The 21,099-nt window shown below is 37.4% G+C and overlaps 1 protein-coding gene across 6 annotated transcripts in view; it reads left to right on the top strand.

Annotated features, from left to right (window-relative positions):
• The window catches only part of GRM8 (glutamate metabotropic receptor 8), a 731,467-nt gene that overhangs the window by 657,977 nt on the left and 52,391 nt on the right, over positions 1-21,099 (top strand). The window contains exon 10 of one of the 6 annotated variants that reach the window (XM_049093380.1): positions 1,612-2,485. The exons of the other annotated variants lie outside the window; for them this stretch is intronic. Coding sequence (XP_048949337.1) covers positions 1,612-1,626 — 15 coding nt within the window. The 3' untranslated portion in view covers positions 1,627-2,485. Of the gene's footprint in view, positions 1-1,611; positions 2,486-21,099 lie in introns of those variants that run through there. 6 annotated transcript variants of the gene reach the window in all.

The raw sequence follows: 21,099 nt of genomic DNA on the forward strand, positions 1-21,099 counted from the left end.
GATATAAAAAGGCAAATTTTTTTTTAGAAATAAAAGTCATTTCTGAATGATTATGAATCAATTTAAATATATAATCACTATTGTCATCATGTAAATTTGGGTATTAAATGGATTTTATATTCTGGTAATCTTGGGCAAATTTTATGGTAATTTTGGCTGTCTCTATTTGTCATGGTTGTGACCAAATTCATTCAATAGTTTTTCTTTACTGTATGTCTCCTTTTTGAGTAACTTCAGGTACCTTGCACATAACATCTGAATAAGTCAAATTTCAATATTATTGCTGTTTCTCTTTAAAATCATTTCTAAAATGTCATGTAGTGTTTCCATGCAGTTATCTGCAAGGTTCCCATTTTGGTAGTGTTCTGAATCTTCTTCACAGGGAGTGATTTTGAACCAATCCAAACCTATATCACTGATGTAAGTTTATTTGTTTGTTTGTTAAGGATGACTTGAGGTTATTCTCATTTTGGAAAAAATCTTTTTAGTTCAAAAATTGCAATCAGTCGAATGTTTTCATTGGAATTTTAGAGTCGCTGGGTTATTTGTTCAGTCAAGTGTATCTCCGGAAAAATACCAAGGGATGTGATGTTTTCTGCTGTCTGTTGGCCCAAACCCTGTAGAATACGACTCCCAATATAACCTTTGTGAGTATACACAAACACACACATTTCACACACACATATACAGAGTTTTGTAGATTTCATCTTCTCAGGCAATATTAAATGTCATATGTTTCTCTTGCCAGCTGTTTTCTCTAAAATCCTCATCCACACAAATAGAATTGAAAAGAGTATTGGTAGATTGTGAGCCTGTCATAAAACCATAAAGTGTTTACATCAGCAGGCAGCTTATCACTGTAGCACTGTCCTTTCTTCAGCAAAACACTTTCCTCGTGCTAAAATGTCCAATCAAACAGAAATTTATTGAACATTTGGTTGTGTTGCCTACATATTGTAAAAAACTGACAATAACAAGCATGAAATAAAGAATTTCATTTGGAACGAAAAAGAAAAATATGTATAGAAGGTGGTAAGAAAAACAACAATGAGCAGACAGTTTCTAACAAGGGATTATAAAGTACAGTCTCCCAAGAAAGCCCTCTAATTACTTATTTCTCCCTCACTTATTACTTTCTAGTGTATTTTATAGAGACAACATGCATACACATTGGTGATCACTAATGATACTCCCATCTTATATTTTTCCCCTCCCTGACACTCTGGGAAACCACATCGCTTTGAATCTCTTTTGTTTCTTTGTCTCCTTGATCTCATCTTCCTTCTGCTCAACTTGTCCCTGATTTTGGCCTTTCTCCCAGGCACCATTCCCTTGAGCTCTCATTGTTCACGTGGCTTCTGCTATAAAAGATACACTTGTGTTTTTGAATTGCTTTCTTAGTGCCTGCTCTTTTACATGTACAAAAATGTGAAATTACACAATCTAAAACCAGAATCTGAAAGTAATCCAAAACCCAAATTGTGAAATTGAGATATCTAAAAATCCAAATTTATCATATTTGAAGTAGTCACTATTTATTGAATGCCTCCTGTGTGCCAAAAACCAGACTAGGTACTTAACGTATAAATAATCTCTTTTCATCTCCTACAGATGCAGAGAAGTTAAGAATTTTTGCATTCGCGCTGCTACCATGAGCTGTGCCTGGGGCTGAACCTACCCTGTTTGACTCCACGTCTCCTGATTTTAGCTGCTGCTTTATATTTCTCCATTATGCTTAATCTTTATGTCAATTCCTCCTTTCTATCAACATTACCAGTTTTTCAGAGCTCCACACTTTGACTTAACAGAAGACTTCTTCTTGCCTTCCCCCTGCCTATACTGTCAACAAATCGTATTACTCATTTGAAACTGCTCCTAGATCCAATCTTTCCTTTCCACTTCCAAGGTCAGATCCTTAGTCTAAATCTAGGTGTCCTTGGTGATATAACCTGACCTCTTGGACTTGCACCTAGAGAGTGACTTCCAGATTTCTGCCACATGAACTTATTCCACATGCTGCTTCTGCTTGTCACTTTTTAAAAAAATATTTATTCAATCAACCAATTTTTACTTAACACCTTCATTCTGCTTAATGCTGACAGTATTCATGGATCTAGAGGTGGCCTGCCTTCACGCATCTTGAATTCTGGTAGAGGAGACCAACATTAAACTGATAATTGTAGAATAGTTCCTTAATAGAAATTGCTATAGTTGTTACCAAAGATTCTATGAAGTATTCTTAAATTATTTCCTCTTGACCAGTTGCTCAAACTTCAAATCTTGCCTTTCTACGACAGCCTTTCATTTCAGTGAAACCAGTGTTCTTATCGAATCAACCAATCTTTAAAATCTTCTTTAATTTATTAAACATTACAGCTTCTGAGCATACACGGACTCTATCTGGGCATCTAATATTTTACACTTCCAAGTTTGTATTCTTTGACATTTATGCATTTATGTTTGTACCTATGGTTGTATCCCCATCCACAAACCCTTTCGGTAGAGGCAATAATCATATATATTTTTTTTTTTGGGGGGGCGTTTATTCCTGACTCTCACTTCTTGCTAACCCCACAATGGCTTGATAAGTATGTTTTGCAAATAGCTGTCAGCTAAAAGGCTGTTGTTGAATTAGGTGAATAGAAAAGTGGTAAACATTTTGAAGCCAATTCTGAGTAAGTATGTGCCAGAAAGTGAGTTAGACAAAAGTGGGAAAACGTTTGGGTTGAATGGCTCTTGTCTCCTTCACATCCTTGTGGCCTTCATAAAACAAGTTAACTTCCTGAAACAGTCTCCTCATCTATAAAATGAGGGCTTGACCGTGTGGTTTTTTTTCCAACCTCATTTGAAATGTTAGAGCCTAGGGAATAGTTGCTCCCAGGATTTCCTCACACTTCTCTAAGGCCCTAATTCTAAGATACTCTTATTGTTAAAGAAAATTGCCAGTTACATAAGAAATGGCCAATCACTCAGAGGCGTGACCTAATGTTTAAGCAAATGCACATGAAGATGATTATGTATATATAGCAAAGGATGCTGATTAATGCATGGAGCATTTCAGAAGACAAATGTGCTTAAGGCAGCCATCAGCCTCAGAAACCTTAATCAAGTGTGTTCACATCAACAGCATGATACAAACATATGATCCAGAATCTGAATTCCTTTTCCAAAAAACCCTATTATGTTTCTTTTGGTTTTACAGAGATATCTGAGGCAGGAAAATGAAAAAGGCAACTCAGTACTCAATATTCTAATTAATTTATAAATTTCTTTGCTCTCTAGTCAGAAAAACAATCAAGAAGGGTGGGCTATCAGGTATAGCTGATAGTACACATCTCCTAGCTCATCAGATTTTGCTGGTTTCACATTTACCTAGCTTTTCTTTGGCACATTCTACTCATCATTACTCCTTGTTTATCATTCAGATCATTTCCCCTGCTAGAAATACATGAGCCACTGGCTGGAAGACTTTGATGTGACCCCAGAGAAGTTAACGTGTAAAGTAATCTCTTGTTAGGGATTGATTTTTATTTCACCTCACATTAGTGAGTTCCTTATCCTCTTCTACCACATTTTCCTTGCGCTTCCAGTCAATACAGTATCATAAATTGCTCTGCCACAATGCCGTAGGAAGAGAGAAGGAAATAATGTCTACTAAGCAGGCCTCTTGTGACAAATTATAGCGTTGGTAGCAAGAGCCAGTTAAGTTTCCTTATGGACCGGTGAATTTTTCTTCCATGTGGTTTTTTTCCTCCTAACTTCACTCATCTTATGGACAACGGACAAGAGGAGGAAGCTGATACTTTAAAGTAACTGAAAAAAAGAAAGCTATTATTCTCTTGAAAAGTAACTCATGATATTTTAAGGCTTAATTTGAGTATGGAAAACCTATAGGTGCCAGGAGTTTTCTTCCTTTTGGTGGAGAATCCTGTATGACCAACAGAGAAATATATTTATCTTGAAACATAAAGGACATATTTCTAAAACAGAAAATATTTTAGGATCAATTATAACTGATCACAATGTGTAATAGTTATAAACTGTACACCAATTTAAATAATATACTTAAAAATTACACTGCATTCAGTCTAGCTGCATGGAGGCAGCATGGGGTGGTAGTTCCATCAAGTTTTGCTTTGACATTCTGCATCTTCTTCCATCTCCATATTTTGTGCTGATGTATTTGAATACTTGAGACATTTTAAGTTTCTATTCTTGTTATGTTAAATCTGCCCTAACTCCAGCACCCAGTGCTTTTAGTGTAGATCTAGCCACAAGGAGATAGTAAATGTTTCATACTTTCATCTGCTTTAAAAGAGTAGAGCCTAATTATTTAATATAAATTATTACATGATTTTATGTTTAAAGTTATTTTTATTACTCTTTTTATGACTGCAGTATGACTCTAAATAGTAGAGAAGATGTTATGTTTGTTTATAAGGGTTTTTTGTCCTATTCCCCACTCTTAACTAATAATATATTCTATCAGAAAGTAATCTTTAACTGTGTATTAAAAATGATATATTTGTAATATATGATTAAAAAGCATGAACAGTGTATCTTCTGGAAAAAAACAGCCTGAATATAATGTCAATCAATGGGAACATACATTTCTATGTAGTAAAATTTACTTGATATATTTCCTGGAACATATCTTAGGCAAAGTTAACTATATATGTCATACCATTTTTTAATTTAAAGCCCCATGTTATAAATTCATAAAGCATGACTTCATTTTCAAATTGCTTCACATTCTCCTTTTCAGAATATTACCATAATTTAAGGCTACTCTATATGATATGATATCCCAGAGGGCCTTCTTTCTTCCCACTTCACTACCAGTTTTCTAGTTTGTGTTAGGAAGTCATAGATGCAGGGGATCCCTGGGTGGCTCAGCGGTTTGGCGCCTGCCTTTGGCCCAGGGCGTGATCCTGGAGTCCTAGGATCAAGTCGGGCTCCCCGCATGGAGCCTGCTTCTACTGCCTGTGTCTCTGCCCCTCTCTCTCTCTCCCCCTCTCTCTGTGTCTCTCATAAATAAAAAAATAAAATCTTAAAAAAAAAGGAAGTCATAGATGCTTGCTTATGTTAGTCTCATGTGCCATAGCAGCACACTTTCTTCTGATTCCTGGTAGCCAAATATTTACTTCTGGTCATTTAAAATCTGAACAAACTCCAGCTTTTATTTGAAGCCATTCCACTATTGTCAGTTACATTCATGTTTGGGTGTTGGTTTCCTGTAAGAGGTCTTCCATATGATTCTACAAATTCTCTTTACGTTCTCCAGAGGAACAATGTCCAGAGTTTCCTTATTAATGCTCCTTTTAGTGAATGGTAGGTTACAAAGGGACTCTGTTGCACATTTTTCTCCAAAGCTTAAATTTTTGTTTTCTTATTTATTTCACAATTTCAATATTTTATCTTTATTTTTGGATAGTTGGTCCTTTTCAGGTCATCTCTCCCACTATTGAAATGAAATTGCACATATAATAACATCAAAAGAAGAGCTATATAACTATATTTTAAAATATAATTTTATCATAACATCATGAAATCTCAATGCCCTCGAATAGCAAAGCAAACTTGGAATATGTTTATATGTATAGAAGGAATATTATAAATATTTATAATATTAAAATATTCTATTTCAATATGGAGTGCTGACAAGCAAAAAAATATCTATTCCATTTTACATCGCAACTCAGTATATATTAAGTCATCATTTCCTAAACTTACTTTTTATTTATTTAAGATTTATTTATTTATTTGAAAGAGAGAGCACAAGTGGGGTTGAAGGGGCAGAGGGAGAGAGAGAATCCTTAAGCAGAGTCCCTGCTGAGCAGGAAGCCTAATGTGAGGCTTAATCCCTGAGATCATGACCTGAGCCAAAAATCAAGAGTTGGATGCTCAATTGACTGAGGCACCAGGGCATCCATAAACTTACTTAAAAGAAAAAATATTAGGTTAAAGTTGCCAGATTCATTGAGTAAAAATTGAGAAAGTCAGTTAAATTTTAATTTCAGATAAACAATGAATAATGATTTTGTATAAATATGTTCTATACAATATTTGTGAGATCCCAAGATATTACAAGTTGTTTATATGAAATTAAAATTCAACTAAGTGTCCTGTATCTTGTCAGGCAATTTTATACTAGGTTAATGAGACTAGATTTATGTAACAAATGTAAATACACATAAAGTTAAAATCTTCAAATTATTTGCTATAAGAATTTAGTAAAGCTTTATGTGTATATTTAAGACACCAAGACACTAATTAACAATGCAAATATAAGTTTAAATGGCAAGAAAAGATGTATCAAAATAGATCAATGTGTATTTAAACTTATTAATTGGATAGATAATGTAAAGTTCCATAACTAACAGCCATGGTGAGTGGAACAACAGCCATCCACAGACTCAAACATTCTAGATCACTGGAACCTGTGAATGTGTTATGTTACATGGCAAAGGGGAATTAAGGTATCAGATGGAATTAAGGTTGCTAATCAACTGGCTTTAAAGTAAGTTGATTATTCTGGATTATCTAAGTGGTCTAATGTAACCATAGAGACCTCAAATGTGGGGGAGGAAGATAACATCAGAGTAATGTGACCTGACAAAGATTCAACTGGCTATTGCTGGCTTTCAAGATGGAAGGGAGTCCAAAGCCAAGGAATGCAGTCAGTGTCTAAGAGCTGAAAAAGGCATGAAAAGACCTCTAGAAAGATAGCAACCCTGCCAACATCTTGATTTTAGTCATTTTAATCATTTAGTCTGCTATTTTCAGACATGGTATATCATTACTTAAGACCAATTTTCTAATAATAGTAATAATAATATTATTATTATAATTATATAAATATGTTTGATATTAAAATATTTTTTAAAGTATAAGAATGCATACTTTAAAACATAGTATATTAAGCTGATATACTAGTCATTAAACATTTTAATTTATATTTAATCACATATGCATAGTGAATGGAGATGCTTTATCTTTGCATTCTTTCATATTTAAATATTTTATTTATTTAACATACACAAGATTAGCTTGTATTCTTTATTGACACACATTCTTGAGAAATACTAAATTTTAAAAAATGTGTTTACTCAAGAAATTTACATAACAACATAAAGAAAAGTGAAATGAAATATGAATTGCCTTCTATATTTTCTAAGTTCATTAATGTGATAATATCCCTTTTTAAAAACAAAGTATATATACTAATTAGATATATAAAATCCTGACCTTATAGGAAAATTGGAAAATAGAAAAAACAAAAACAAAAAAACAAAACAAAACAAAGGCACTTATAAATCCTACCCGTCTAAGTAATTTCTGTAGTTTGGGAGAATATTTTCTTCCAAAAGTGAGTTTTAACCACTTTTGAAAAAAGATTATATAACATGTCATCTGTGGATGCTAGTGATATACCAGGTTTATTTTAAAATATTCCTGATAGTAGACATTACTTCCTTTGAATTATAAATTGTTTATACTGTGATACATACCTTTGAAATAAATTCCTTATCCAAATATGATTTTCCACAATTTTCATTATTACTTCAGGATAAGTTCCTTAAATCATTATAGAATAAAAACAGGACATTTTTTGTGGATCATAATATTCTTTCTTAAGCTGACTTGTAAACTAGCGATACTAATTCAAATTGGCATGAAGACTAAAGAATGTTCTGAATTTCATACATTCTTATAAGACTTTGTATATATAGTACTTACTTTGGGTATCCAGATCTGGCTCTGAAGACTAAAGTTTCCAAAGTCTGAATTGTTTAAACTATATTGTACTCTTTCATTTTAAGTGTTCTCTACACGTTTATTAAACTGGGCTACTATAAAACCACACAAAAATTGAAGTATACCTTAACCACATGGGGTGAAGTGCTATTACTGTTTGTTGATATTCTAGTTGCAAGTCAACCAGAGAAACAAAATCGGATGGACCATAACTCCAGCATCTGCAGTACTTGCTCTTTAAATTATGAGATACTGAGCTCCTTGAAGGTTAGAATACTCTTCTCTTTATCTCTGTTTCCTGTACACCCAGCGCAGTGCTTGACACATTGTAGATATGCAGGTAATTTTTGTGGAAGGAATGAACCAGTGTGCAAGTGCATGAACAAGGCCAATTCTATTCTCTCCATATTGTTTCTTTTCAGAACCTGATGTTGGAAATTATGTTCTTGAAACACCCTAAGAGAATGCTGAAAAAAAATATATGTGGGCATTTATGAAGAGAGTTATACATTTCATAATATACACTTCTGACTGTGATGGGTTTGGAATAAATATTTAATCTATTTAGGTTGATTGAGGATTAATTGTAGACTAACAGGACTCTAAGCCTCCTTTGTCTCACTAACTGCTTCTCAGTGTTTCTCCTCTTTATCATCCGAAAAACAGGTTTAATCTGAGTTCACATCCAAGTGTCTAAGTATAAAAGTAAGAGGAGGGGAAGAGAGCTGATGATGAAGGAGAACACAGGCTGTGACATGATAGTAACGGTCAGAGAGCAACTGGGGATGAACATTATGCTGACAGCGTTGGTGCAGACTGGGAAGGGGTTCTGGGAGCCAGCTGTTCCCAGCCGCATGGTACCATTCTGTTAGTGCTCCCACTGAACTTCCCTGAGAAGTCTTGGTTTAAGAAATACTGAAACTGAAATGAAGTAGGTAGAGCCAGTGACGAGAAGTCAAAATTTTTAATTTTGGACATCCTGAGTTTCATTGGTCTTTGATAAAACACCCATGCAATGTTTCTTGTTTCTACCCCAACACAGACTGGTGCCAGGGCTCCTCATGTAGAAAATGACCCAGAGCTTCAGGATGGGGACTACACCCATTCATTCTGATCAAGCTTTTTCTTGTTTTCCCCTAAAACAAATTCTATCTCCACCATTTACTAGCTATGAGAGTTTTAGTAAGTGATGTAAATCAATTAAGCATCATTTGAAACAACCTGTGTATTGGAAGCAATAATTACCTACCTCAAAGGGACATTGGAACATTGAATAGATATCTTTCAAGTGCCTGGGAAATATTAAGCACTCAATGAATGGCAATAATACTTATTTTTATTATTACTTAGTTATATTGTGGTTTCTACACTGCATTTAACTTCATAATGTGCTCAATTTGTAATTGACAACAAAATGTGGGATTTTATTCCTCTCCCCGCTCCATGTTCACTTTGAATTATTTGTGATCATATCAGGCATTCTCTGGACAAAAATACAGTTTTGGATCTCTCAAAATGATATACTCTGTCTCCTCAAGGATCTCTCTTTCTGGTAGCAAATGCAACATCTCAGAAATCAAAATCCTATAATACGACATTACTTATGTAGCTAACCATTCTCTAACCAGTCATGTATCTATCTATTCCAATATTTTAACAATAAATTATAAGAAAATATCATTAAACATGCTTTCTAATCTCAAATATTTACTTCCCTGCCCATTTTCAGAGTTCTAATATACTTCCCAAACTTATCCTCAAATCATTTGTCTCCCTACCTCACCCTCCCCAGGATAATTAGGAGTTAGTAGCAATTAGTTAATCTGCTAAGTCCCCACATGTAGGTTTGTGTTATGGAGAGACACCGTATATAGATCACCTTGGGAAGGTCTATGTAGTAGAGCCACTTCCATTGGTGCTCTCCATTCATATGCAAATAAGTATTTGCAAACAGTTTTTATCTGATATTTATTTACTAATGGTCTTGATTTAGTCAATAGAACAGAATTCCATATAATTCAGATCATTCTAGGGTTACATGATTTCTTTAGATTTTCCCTTATATATGTCATCCATTCCTCAAAATACATGCTGGATCATTTATTTGAGAGGCAATCCATTTGTTTAACCAACTTAACTTCTCAACTCTTAGTTGATGGCAGTAAAACAAATCTTATTCATTTATAATACCAAAAAGATATTTAATATACAAAGATATACTGAAACATGAAATTTAGGCCAAGAGTTGAAGTTAGAAATCTTTACTTCTTCAGTCATAACTAATAACTACTCTAAGGTAAGGGTTTGCTAACCATGCTTACATGTTGCCATCCCATACCTGTACTTCCAGTGCAGATATTCTTCAACAATGAGTAAAATAATAGCAATGAAGATTTCGTACTGAAGGGTGAGGATGGGGAGAGGGAGAACCCAGAGCCCAGAAAAGATATCTGAATTAATAGAACTGATGTTAATGTTGAACAAATTATAAACTTGGAAAACTTGGGGGTGGGTGACAGGAAAAGAGAGTCAAAGGGTGGGGGTGTTTTGTGTGGTAATGTTTCTTGCAAAGATGGGACATACCCCCACAGAAGGAACTGCTAACAGGAACAGATGCTTCATTCAGGCCCTGGCCATCATTTTGAACCTGGTCAAAGGAAAGTTGGTACTTTAATACTGCCAGGAGTGGAGGGAAAATACAAATAAATTAGATTTCAAAAAGGATAAGAATACAGAAATGTAGGCAGAAAGAGTGCTGATCAAGAAGCAGTTATTGACTCCCTGCCATTTGCATTTTGGCAACACAGAGAGGTTCCTCAAAGGAAATTATAATTTATCAAAGATTACAGTTATGCTAGCAATAATCTCTAATTGCAGAAGAAAAAAAAACAAAATATTTATAGCCAATGTTTATTATTTACTAAATTCCAGTCACTGATCTAACAAAATGTTGTAGTAACCCAGTGCATCCTCACACTGCAGCCATAAGATAAGTGCTGTTATTATTCCATTTTAGAGATAAGATGGGTGAAAACATGGATGTGTAGAGAGGAAAGGCTGACTTGCCTGAAATCACAAAGTGAGGAAAGTGGCAGAGCTGGGATCTGAAGCCCTGGCTGACTTCAAAATCAGTTTCTTAATCACAGTGCAACCCTGCCACAAGGAAAATTATATGGGGTAAGTAGAGGACGGAGATGCACTTATTTGATGGTGGGTGATTTGGAAGACTTCAGGTTGGATTAGGTCCCTTTCTTTTCTTGTGCTTCTGTGATAACTTTAGTATGTCATGGCCATGTAGTATACTGTATTATATTTCACGTATTGGTTAGATTTGTCTTCACCAGTCGATTGTTATTTCCTTTAAGAGAGGAATTGTTTTTCATTTATTCATCCTTGTTAGCAGAGGCCATACAGAAAGACACTGGGGACCTGGTTCTTCCAGTAAATAAATTAGTGAGGCTTTAAAAGATAAGTATGGTTTTCAGAGGTGGAAAAGGGCTTATTGGGAAAGACGAGTCCCTCCTGGGAGTTTCCAGTCAGAAAAGGCAGAAGATCTAAAATCCACTTTGCCTAAGGCAAGGGTTTTGCAAGGGACATGTCTGAAAGAAGTGTCATAAAGTGAGGCACAGAAAAAACAGACCAAGACTGACACTCTGTTCACTGAATTTTTCCTGGTTTGACTCTACTTACCTTCAACTACAGATAAATACAATTCTCAGAGCTTGAGAAAGTGCCCCTTTCTTGCTCCATTTATTTTGGGGGACATTGGTCTTGCCCAAGGCTCTGAAGGGTTGCAAGCCATTACTATACTGGACTGCTTTCACTGAATAGGAGCCAGCTTTAGATTGAGTGTGTGTGTGAAAAATATGTCAACATATAAATTCTATAAGGAACTTCCTGGAAAGATCTGCAGTCTGAATATCTATTCAAGAAGATACTGAGGGTATTGAATTGGGGCCACTCTTGTCAATGTTCATGTTAATTAGTGGTTAGATCAATTAGTAAGCCTATGCAATTAAGACACTAGAAGAAATTTAGGTGGTGACAGAAGGAAAGCAGAATGGTTGTGGTTTTTATATATCTATGAGTCTGGTTATACAACACATCTTTTTTAGTCCTAGTAAGGGTTTGCTTACATCCATCAATCTGAAAACCTAACCGGTGACAAGAGTTGACTCTCCTATTCATTATTCCACTCTGGAGATTTGAAGCTGAAACTCTACTCCAGCTACACAGTTGAAGACCTTTATTTTTCCCTCCTCACATGAAAGACCTCTATAATTTGGTTCTACTACCAGTTATCATTACTTGCTAGCTTGTGAATTTGATATTTTTGCACTATAGTTAGTAAAAAAACTTAGTTATTTGGAAACTGGTGAGCAAGAAGCTCTTTCCAGCACACTTTTTAAAGATTTCAGGCACAAAATCATCTCCTTTCTAAACACTAGTAAATATTTTATTGGGAAAAATTAACCAGGAACAATCAATCAATTGATGCCATAATTTATTTTATTACATACATGTATAATTTTAGCAGAATAATTGGAAAATAATTGGTGAAGTGATTGATGAAAAACATAATGCTTTATATGTCTACTGAGACATAAAAATTAAAATAGTTATTAGCTGCAAAATTGTCAGTACACTTATGCTGTTGTATATACATATTATAAATGTAGTGAATAGGAAAAAATAAATCAGTAGGAAAAAAGTTCATGTTCCTGAGGAAGGAAAAATTTTTACTTATACTACCAAAAGAAAACCTGGATTAACATGAAAAAAGAAAAATTATAGTGAGTGTTAAAATGCTTCATTTTAAATTTAATAAGATGTGTCTTGTTATAATATGCAGAAATTGATCAGTAATTATGAAACATTTGGCAACCATAAGCATATGCATGATTCCTTGAAAATAGAATTTTCACAAATCCATCTATATTTCTCCAATGGTCCAATGGTACTCACGTGAAAAGGTTTTGGACCTTCTTTTTTTTTTTTTTTTTGGAAATGCCTTTCTCAGATATTGTTGAACGAAATCCCATGAGCAACATGAACCCCGGGAAATAAAAAAGGAAATACTAGTGATGAGAGACTATGTTCTGTTGTGGTAACAAAACAGCCCCCAAACTTCAGAACAGAAGTTTATTTCTTAGTCCTGCGAAGTATGCTGTACCCTTGGGAGCCACTCTGCTCTATGTGGTCACTCAGCAGTGAAAAATGCTTCCACCAGGTGGATCCATGAGCTCAGCGGGTAACCTGCACGCTGTGGCAGGGGAAAAAGGAGCTGAGGGGGGTCAAGCATTGGTTCTCAAATGCTTCAGCACAGAAGTAATACACACCCCTACTTCTGCCATCAGCGCTCTGACCTAGTCAGCAGGAGCCTGGGGAACGTGGGAGACCACAACACCATTTAGTGAGCAGTAACTGTCTTGGCATGGTGGTTAATTTTACAGTTCCTTAATGTGTAGTGTTTTTTGTTTGCTTGTTTTTACTTTAATATAATCCGTATTAGAAGTTTATATCAAGCTAAAAAATTTTAAAGTCCAGTTTGTAAGTATGCCAGATTTGAAATACTTGTTAATAAAGTACCACCATATTTGGTGGCTAAAAATAAGTCTGTGAAAATTAAAAATCATGATTCGGTAATTATTTTCTTGCCATGTATTCTATATTCCTGGCTTTCTAATATTACTATGCCTGTATCACTATTTGATTTTCCCAAAACTTAAGTAATTTGGTCAACATCTTTTGTGCTCTCGAACTTTGATTAAGGCAACATTAGGCAAATTAGTTATATGAAAGTCAGTTGGTCAGAGCCACAGCTCATGTTCATCTTATATTCCTATGCTCGGGCCCCCTCCTCCATGCTATCCCGCTCTTTGCTGTTTTCTTGCTTTCCTTTTCATGTGGGCTTCATTTTCTCAGTTGCAGATAAGTTTTCTCTTTATGAAGGAGAAGATGAAGGTCAATAATCCCAGATCACAGCTTCTCAGTATAGCAACTCCAGCAGAAGGAGAAATTCTTTCTCTGATAATAATATTACCAGGTCCTGGGAATCAGCTTGATTGCTCCTGAGTCTTACTCCCTAAGTTTTAGCCAATCTCGCTTGCCAGAAGAATGCGATCCTAATGAAGGATATGGGACCCATGATAATCCGTATGGTAGATGGCCCAGAAGGGCCTTTGCTTGATGTGGATGGAAACCCCTGGAATGCAGATCAGGGAACTGTTCCCAGCTATCTCCTGTACCGTGTTTGATAATTATATCTACTCTTTTAACTCTGTGTTTATATTAGATACTCCAAACTATGTGTTATAAAGTATATATTTAGTGAATAGCATTCTTATGTCCTTTTAATTTTAAAAACAAAATAATTTTAAAATGTGACAAAATAAGCATTAAATTGGAGATAAGAGCATTCTCAAATTATTTACAAAGAATAAGTCATAAAGAATAAAAATCTGACTGGAGGGAGGGGCAAGATGGCAGAAGAGTAGGGTCCCCAAATCACCTGTCCCCACCAAATTACCTAGAAAACCTTCAAATTTTCCTGAAAATCTATGAATTCGGCCTGAGAATTAAAGAGAGAACACCTGGAATGCTACAGTGAGAAGAGTTCGCGCTTCTACCAAGGTAGGAAGACGGGGAAAAAGAAATAAAGACACAAAAGGCCTCCAAGGGGGAGGGGCCCCACGAGGAGCGGGGCTGAGGCCGGGGCGAGTGTCCCCAGGACAGGAGAGCCCCGACCAGGAGGAGCAGGAGCTGCACCGACCTTCCCGGGCGGAAAGGGGCTCGCGGGGAGGTGGAGCAGGACCCAGGAGGGCGGGGATGCCCTCGGGTTCCCGGGGACACTTACAGACACCTGCGCCCCGGGAGAGCGCCCCGAGCTTCCTAAGGGTTGCAGCGCGCACGGCGGGACCCGGAGCAGCTCGGGGGGCTCGGGGGCGGCTCCGCGGAGGGGGCTGCGGGGCGGGGGCAGCTCGGGGGGCTCGGGCAGCGGCTCCGCGGAGGGGGCTGCGGGGCCGGAGCGCGAATCCAACAGCGCAGGCCCCGGAGCACAGGGCGCCCAGACACAGCCCAGGATCCGGCCTCCCCTGGGACAGGCAGAGGCCGGGAGGGTCCAGGACAGCAAGGACGCTCCTGCCCCAGCTGAGCAGATCAGCGGCCCCGCCCCGGAGCATCCAGGCCCTGCAGACGGAGAGCTCCGGAGCTACTGCAGGGGCTGACTCCAGGGCTCCAGAGCTGGCCCCGTCACTGCGGTTGTTCCTCCTGGGGCCTCACGGGGTAAACAACCCCCACTGAGCCCTGCACCAGGCAGGGGCAGAGCAACTCCCCCAAGTGCTAACACCTGAAAATCAGCACAACAGGCCCCTCCCCCAGAAGACCAGCTAGACGGACCAGTTCCAGGGGAAGTCAAGGGACTTAAAGTATACAGAATCAGAAGATACTCCCCTGTGTTTTGTGGTTTTTTTGTTTGTTTGTTTGCTTCCACCACCCCCTTTTTTCCCTTTCTTTCTCTTTCTCTTTTTCTTCTCTTTTTTTCTTTTTTTCTTCCTTTTTTCTTTTTTCTCTTTCTCTTTTCTTTCCTTCTTTCTCTCCTCTCTTTTTCTCCTTTTCCCAATACAACTCGCTTTTGGCCACTCTGCACTGAGCAAAATGACTAGAAGGAAAACCTCACCTCAAAAGAAAGAATCAGAAACAGTCCTCTCTCCCACAGAGTTACAAAATCTGGATTACAATTCAATGTCAGAAAGCCAATTCAGAAGCACTATTATACAGCTACTGGTGGCTCTAGAAAAAAGTATAAAGGACTCAAGAGACTTCATGACTGCAGAATTTAGACCCAATCAGGCAGAAATTAAAAATCAATTGAATGAGATGCAATCCAAACTAGAAGTCCTAACGACGAGGGTTAACAAGGTGGAAGAACGAGTGAGTGACATAGGAGACAAGTTGATGGCAAAGAGGGAAACTGAGGAAAAATGAGACAAACAATTAAAAGACCATGAAGATAGATTAAGGGAAATAAACGACAGCCTGAGGAAGAAAAACCTACGTTTAATTGGTGTTCCCGAGGGCGCCGAAAGGGACTGAAGTCCAGAATATGTATTTGAACAAATTCTAGCTGAAAACTTTCCTAAACTGGGAAGGAAACAGGCATTCAGATCCAGGAAATAGAGAGATCCCCCCCTAAAATCAATAAAAACCGTTCAACACCTCGACATTTAATAGTGAAGCTTGCAAATTCCAAAGATAAAGAGAAGATCCTTAAAGCAGCAAGAGACCAGAAATCCCTGACTTTTATGGGGAGGAGTATTAGGGTAACAGCAGACCTCTCCACAGAGACCTGGCAGGCCAGAAAGGGCTGGCAGGATATATTCAGGGTCCTAAATAAGAAGAACATGCAACCAAGAATACTTTATCCAGCAAGGCTCTCATTCAAAATGGAAGGAGAGATAAAGAGCTTCCAAGACAGGCAGGAACTGAAAGAATATGTGACCTCCAAACCAGCTCTGCAAGAAATTTTAAGGGGGAGTCTTAAAATTCCTCTTTAAGAAGAAGTTCAGTGGAACAATCCGCAAAAACAAAGACTGACTGGATATCATGATGACACTAAACTCATATCTCTCAATAGTAACTCTGAACGTGAATGGGCTTAATGACCCCATCAAAAGGTGCAGGGTTTCAGACTGGATAAAAAAGCAGGACCCATCTATTTGCTGTCTACAAGAGACTCATTTTAGACAGAAGGACACCTACAACCTGAAAATAAAAGGTTGGAGAACCATTTACCATTCGAATGGTCCTCAAAAGAAAACAGGGGTAGCCATCCTTATATCAGATAAACTAAAATTTACCCCGAAGATTGTAGTGAGAGATGAAGAGGGACACTATATCATACTTAAAGGATCTATCCAACAAGAGGACTTAACAATCCTCAATATATATGCCCCGAATGTGGGAGCTGTCAAATATTTAAACCAATTAATAACCAAAGTGAAGAAATACTTAGATAATAATACACTTATACTTGGTGACTTCAATCTAGCTCCTTCTATACTCGATAGGTCTTCTAAGCACAACATCTCCAAAGAAACGAGAGCTTTAAATGATACACTGGATCAGATGGATTTCACAGATATCTACAGAACTTTACATCCAAACTCAACTGAATACACATTCTTCTCAAGCGCACATGGAACTTTCTCCAGAATAGACCACATACTGGGTCACAAATCGGGTCTGAACCGATACCAAAAGATTGGGATCGTCCCCTGCATATTCTCAGACCATAATGCCTTGAAATTAGAACTAAATCACAACAAGAAGTTTGGAAGGACCTCAAACACGTGGAGGTTAAGGACCATCCTGCTAAAAGATGAAAGGGTCAACCAGGAAATTAAGGAAGAATTAAAAAGATTCATGGAAACTAATGAGAATGAAGATACAACCATTCAAAATCTTTGGGATGCAGCAAAAGCAGTCCTAAGGGGGAAATACATCGCAATACAAGCATCCATTCAAAATTGGAAAGAACTCAAATACAAAAGCTAACCTTACAGATAAAGAAGCTAGAGAAAAAACAGCAAATAGATCCTACACCCAGGAGAAGAAGAGAGTTAATAAAGATTCAAGCAGAACTCAACGAAATTGAGACCAGAAGAACTGTGGAACAGATCAACAGAACCAGGAGTTGGTTCTTTGAAAGAATTAATAAGATAGATAAACCATTAGCCAGCATTATTAAAAAGAAGAGAGAGAAGACTCAAATTAATAAAATCATGAATGAGAAAGGAGAGATCACTACCAACACCAAGGAAATACAAACGATTTTAAAAACATATTATGAACAGCTATACGCCAATAAATTAGGCAATCTAGAAGAAATGGACGCATTCCTGGAAAGCCACAAACTACCAAAACTGGAACAGGAAGAAATAGAAAACCTTAACAGGCCAATAACCAGGGAGGAAATTGAAGCAGTCATCAAACACCTCCCAAGACACAAGAGTCCATGGCCAGATGGCTTCCCAGGGGAATTCTATCAAATGTTTAAAGAAGAAACCATACTTATTCTCCTAAAGCTGTTTGGAAAGATAGAAAGAGATGGAGTACTTCCAGATTCGTTCTATGAGGCCAGCATCACCTTAATTCCAAAACCAGAAAAAGACCCCACCAAAAAGGAGAATTACAGACCAATATCCCTGATGAACATGGATGCAAAAATTCTCAACAAGATACTGGCCAATAGGATCCAACAGTACATTAAGAAAAATTATTCACCATGACCAAGTAGGATTTATCCCCGGGACACAAGGCTGGTTCAACACCCGTAAAACAATCAATGTGATTCATCGTATCAGTAAGAGAAAAACCAAGAACCATATGATCCTCTCATTAGATGCAGAGAAAGCATTTGACAAAATACAGCATCCATTCCTGATCAAAACTCTTCAGAGTGTAGGGATAGAGGGAACATTCCTCAACATCTTAAAGGCATCTACGAAAAGCCCACAGCAAATATCATTCTCAATGGGGAAGCACTGGGAGCCCTTCCCCTAAGATCAGGAACAAGACAGGGATGTCCACTCTCATCACTGCTATTCAACATAGTCCTGGAAGTCCTAGCCTCAGCAATCAGACAACAAAAAGACATTAAAGGCATTCAAATTGGCAAAGAAGAAGTCAAACTCTCCCTCTTTGCCAATGACATGATACTCTACATAGAAAACCCAAAAGTCTCCACCCCAAGATTGCTAGAACTCATACAGCAATTTGGTAGCGTGGCAGGATACAAAATCAATGCCCAGAAATCAGTGGCATTTCTATACACTAACAATGAGACTGAAGAAAGAGAAATTAAGGAGTCAATCCCATTTACAATGCATAAGATACCTAGCATAAGATACCCAAAAGCGTTAGATACCTAGGAATAAACCTAACCAAAGAGGTAAAGGATCTATACCCTAAAAACTATAGAACACTTCTGAAAGAAATTCAGGAAGACACAAAGAGATGGAAAAATATTCCATGCTCATGGATTGGCAGAATTAATATTGTGAAAATGCCAATGTTACCCAGGGCAATTTACACGTTTAATGCAATCCCTATCAAAATACCATGGACTTTCTTCAGAGAGTTAGAACAAATTATTTTAAGATTTGTGTGGAATCAGAAAAGACCTTGAATAGCCAGGGGAATTTTAAAAAAGAAAACCATAGCTGGGGGCATCACAATGCCAGATTTCAGGTTGTACTACGAAGCTGTGGTCATCAAGACAGTGTGGTACTGGCACAAAAACAGACACATAGATCAATGGAGCAGAATAGAGAACCCAGAAGTGGACTCTGAACTTTATGGTCAACTAATATTCGATAAAGGAGGAAAGACTATCCATTGGAAGAAAGACAGTCTCTTCAATAAATGGTGCTGGGAAAATTGGACATCCACATGCAGAAGAATGAAACTAGGCCATTCTCTTGCACCATACACAAAGATAAACTCAAAATGGATGAAAGATCTAAATGTGAGACAAGATTCCATCAAAATCCTAAAGAACACAGGCAACACCCTTTTTGAACTCGGCCACAGTAACTTCTTGCAAGATACATCCACGAAGGCAAAAGAAACAAAAGCAAAAATGAACTATTGGGACTTCATCAAGATAAGAAGCTTTTGCACAGCAAAGGATACAGTCAACAAAACTAAAAGACAACCTACAGATTGGGGGAAGATATTTGCAAACGACGTATCAGATAAAGGGCTAGTTTCCAAGATCTATAAAGAACTTATTAAACTCAACACCAAAGAAAAAAATCCAATCATGAAATAGGCAAAAGACATGAAGAGAAATCTCACAGAGGAAGACATAGACATGGCCAACATGCATATGAGAAAATGCTCTGCATCACTTGACATCAGGGAAATACAAATCAAAACCACAATGAGATACCACCTCACACCAGTGAGAATGCGGAAAATTAAGAAGGCAGGAAACCACAAATGTTGGAGAGGATGCAGAGAAAAGGGAACCCTCTTACACTGTTGGTGGGAATGTGAACTGGTGCAGCCACTCTGGAAAACTGTGTGGAGGTTCCTCAAAGAGTTAAAAATAGACCTGCCCTACGACCCAGCAATTGCACTGCTGGGGATTTACCCCAAAGATACAGATGCAATGAAACGCCGGGACACCTGCACCCCAATGTTTCTAGCAGCAATGTCCACAATAGCCAAACTGTGGAAGGAGCCTCGGTGTCCATCGAAAGATGAATGGATAAAGAAGATGTGGTTTGTGTATACAATGGAATATTACTCAGCTATTAGAAATGACAAATACCCAATATTTGTTTCAACGTGGATGGAACTGGAGGGTATTATGCTGAGTGAAGTAAGTCAGTCGAAGGACAAACATTATATGTTCTCATTCATTTGGGGAATATAAATAATAGTGGACGGGAATAGAAGGGAAGGGAGAAGAAATGTGTGGGAAATATCAGAAAGGGAGACAGAACGTAAAGACTGCTAACTCTGGGAAACGAACTGGGGTGGTTGAAGGGGAGGAGGGCGGGGGGGTGGGAGTGAATGGGTGACGGGCACTGGGGGTTATTCTGTATGTTGGTAAATTGAACACCAATAAAAAAATAAATTAAAAAAAAAGAAAACGTGTTTACTAATAAACATTTGAATTTAAGGTGATGGTGGATCCAATTCTGTCACCAATTCCAATGTGTGTTTTTTATCCCCACACCACTAAGCAATCACTCAACACTACCTGGTATAAAAAAAAATAAATAAATCTGGGGCAGCCCTGGTGGCTCAGCGGTTTAGCACTGCCTTCGGCCCAGGGTGTGATCCTGAAGACCCGGGATCGAGTCCCACGTCAGGCTTCTAGCATGGAGCCTGCTTCTCCCTCTGCCTGTGTCTCTGCCTCTCTCTCTCTCTCTCCCTCTCTGTGTCTCTCATGAATAAATAAATAAAATCTTTGAAAAAAAATCTGAAGTTCTATTTTTGACTATTGCATATTTGTATATGTATTATGATATTTAATATATGTCATATATAAAATAATAATTTAGAATACTAAGAATCTGTAAAAGCTTTTACTAAAATGGCCTCAGTACATGAGCCAATGTTTTCTTCTTCTGTCAACATTTTACCAAACTTTCTTTGTAAAAATCAAGTACGAATATTCTTTTTTATCCTTTAAATTTAGAGTTTTCTGGTGTAGGCTAACACAGAGATGGTGACTTTCACTGCTATAGCATTAAAGGGCAGTTAGCTCTTTCCCATTTTCTCCCATTCCTTACTGATCACCAAATTATAAATCTTTTTTTTTCCTTC

Source organism: Canis lupus, chromosome 14 (assembly GCF_003254725.2).
Source record: "Canis lupus dingo isolate Sandy chromosome 14, ASM325472v2, whole genome shotgun sequence".
Taxonomy (NCBI): Eukaryota; Metazoa; Chordata; class Mammalia; order Carnivora; family Canidae; genus Canis; species Canis lupus.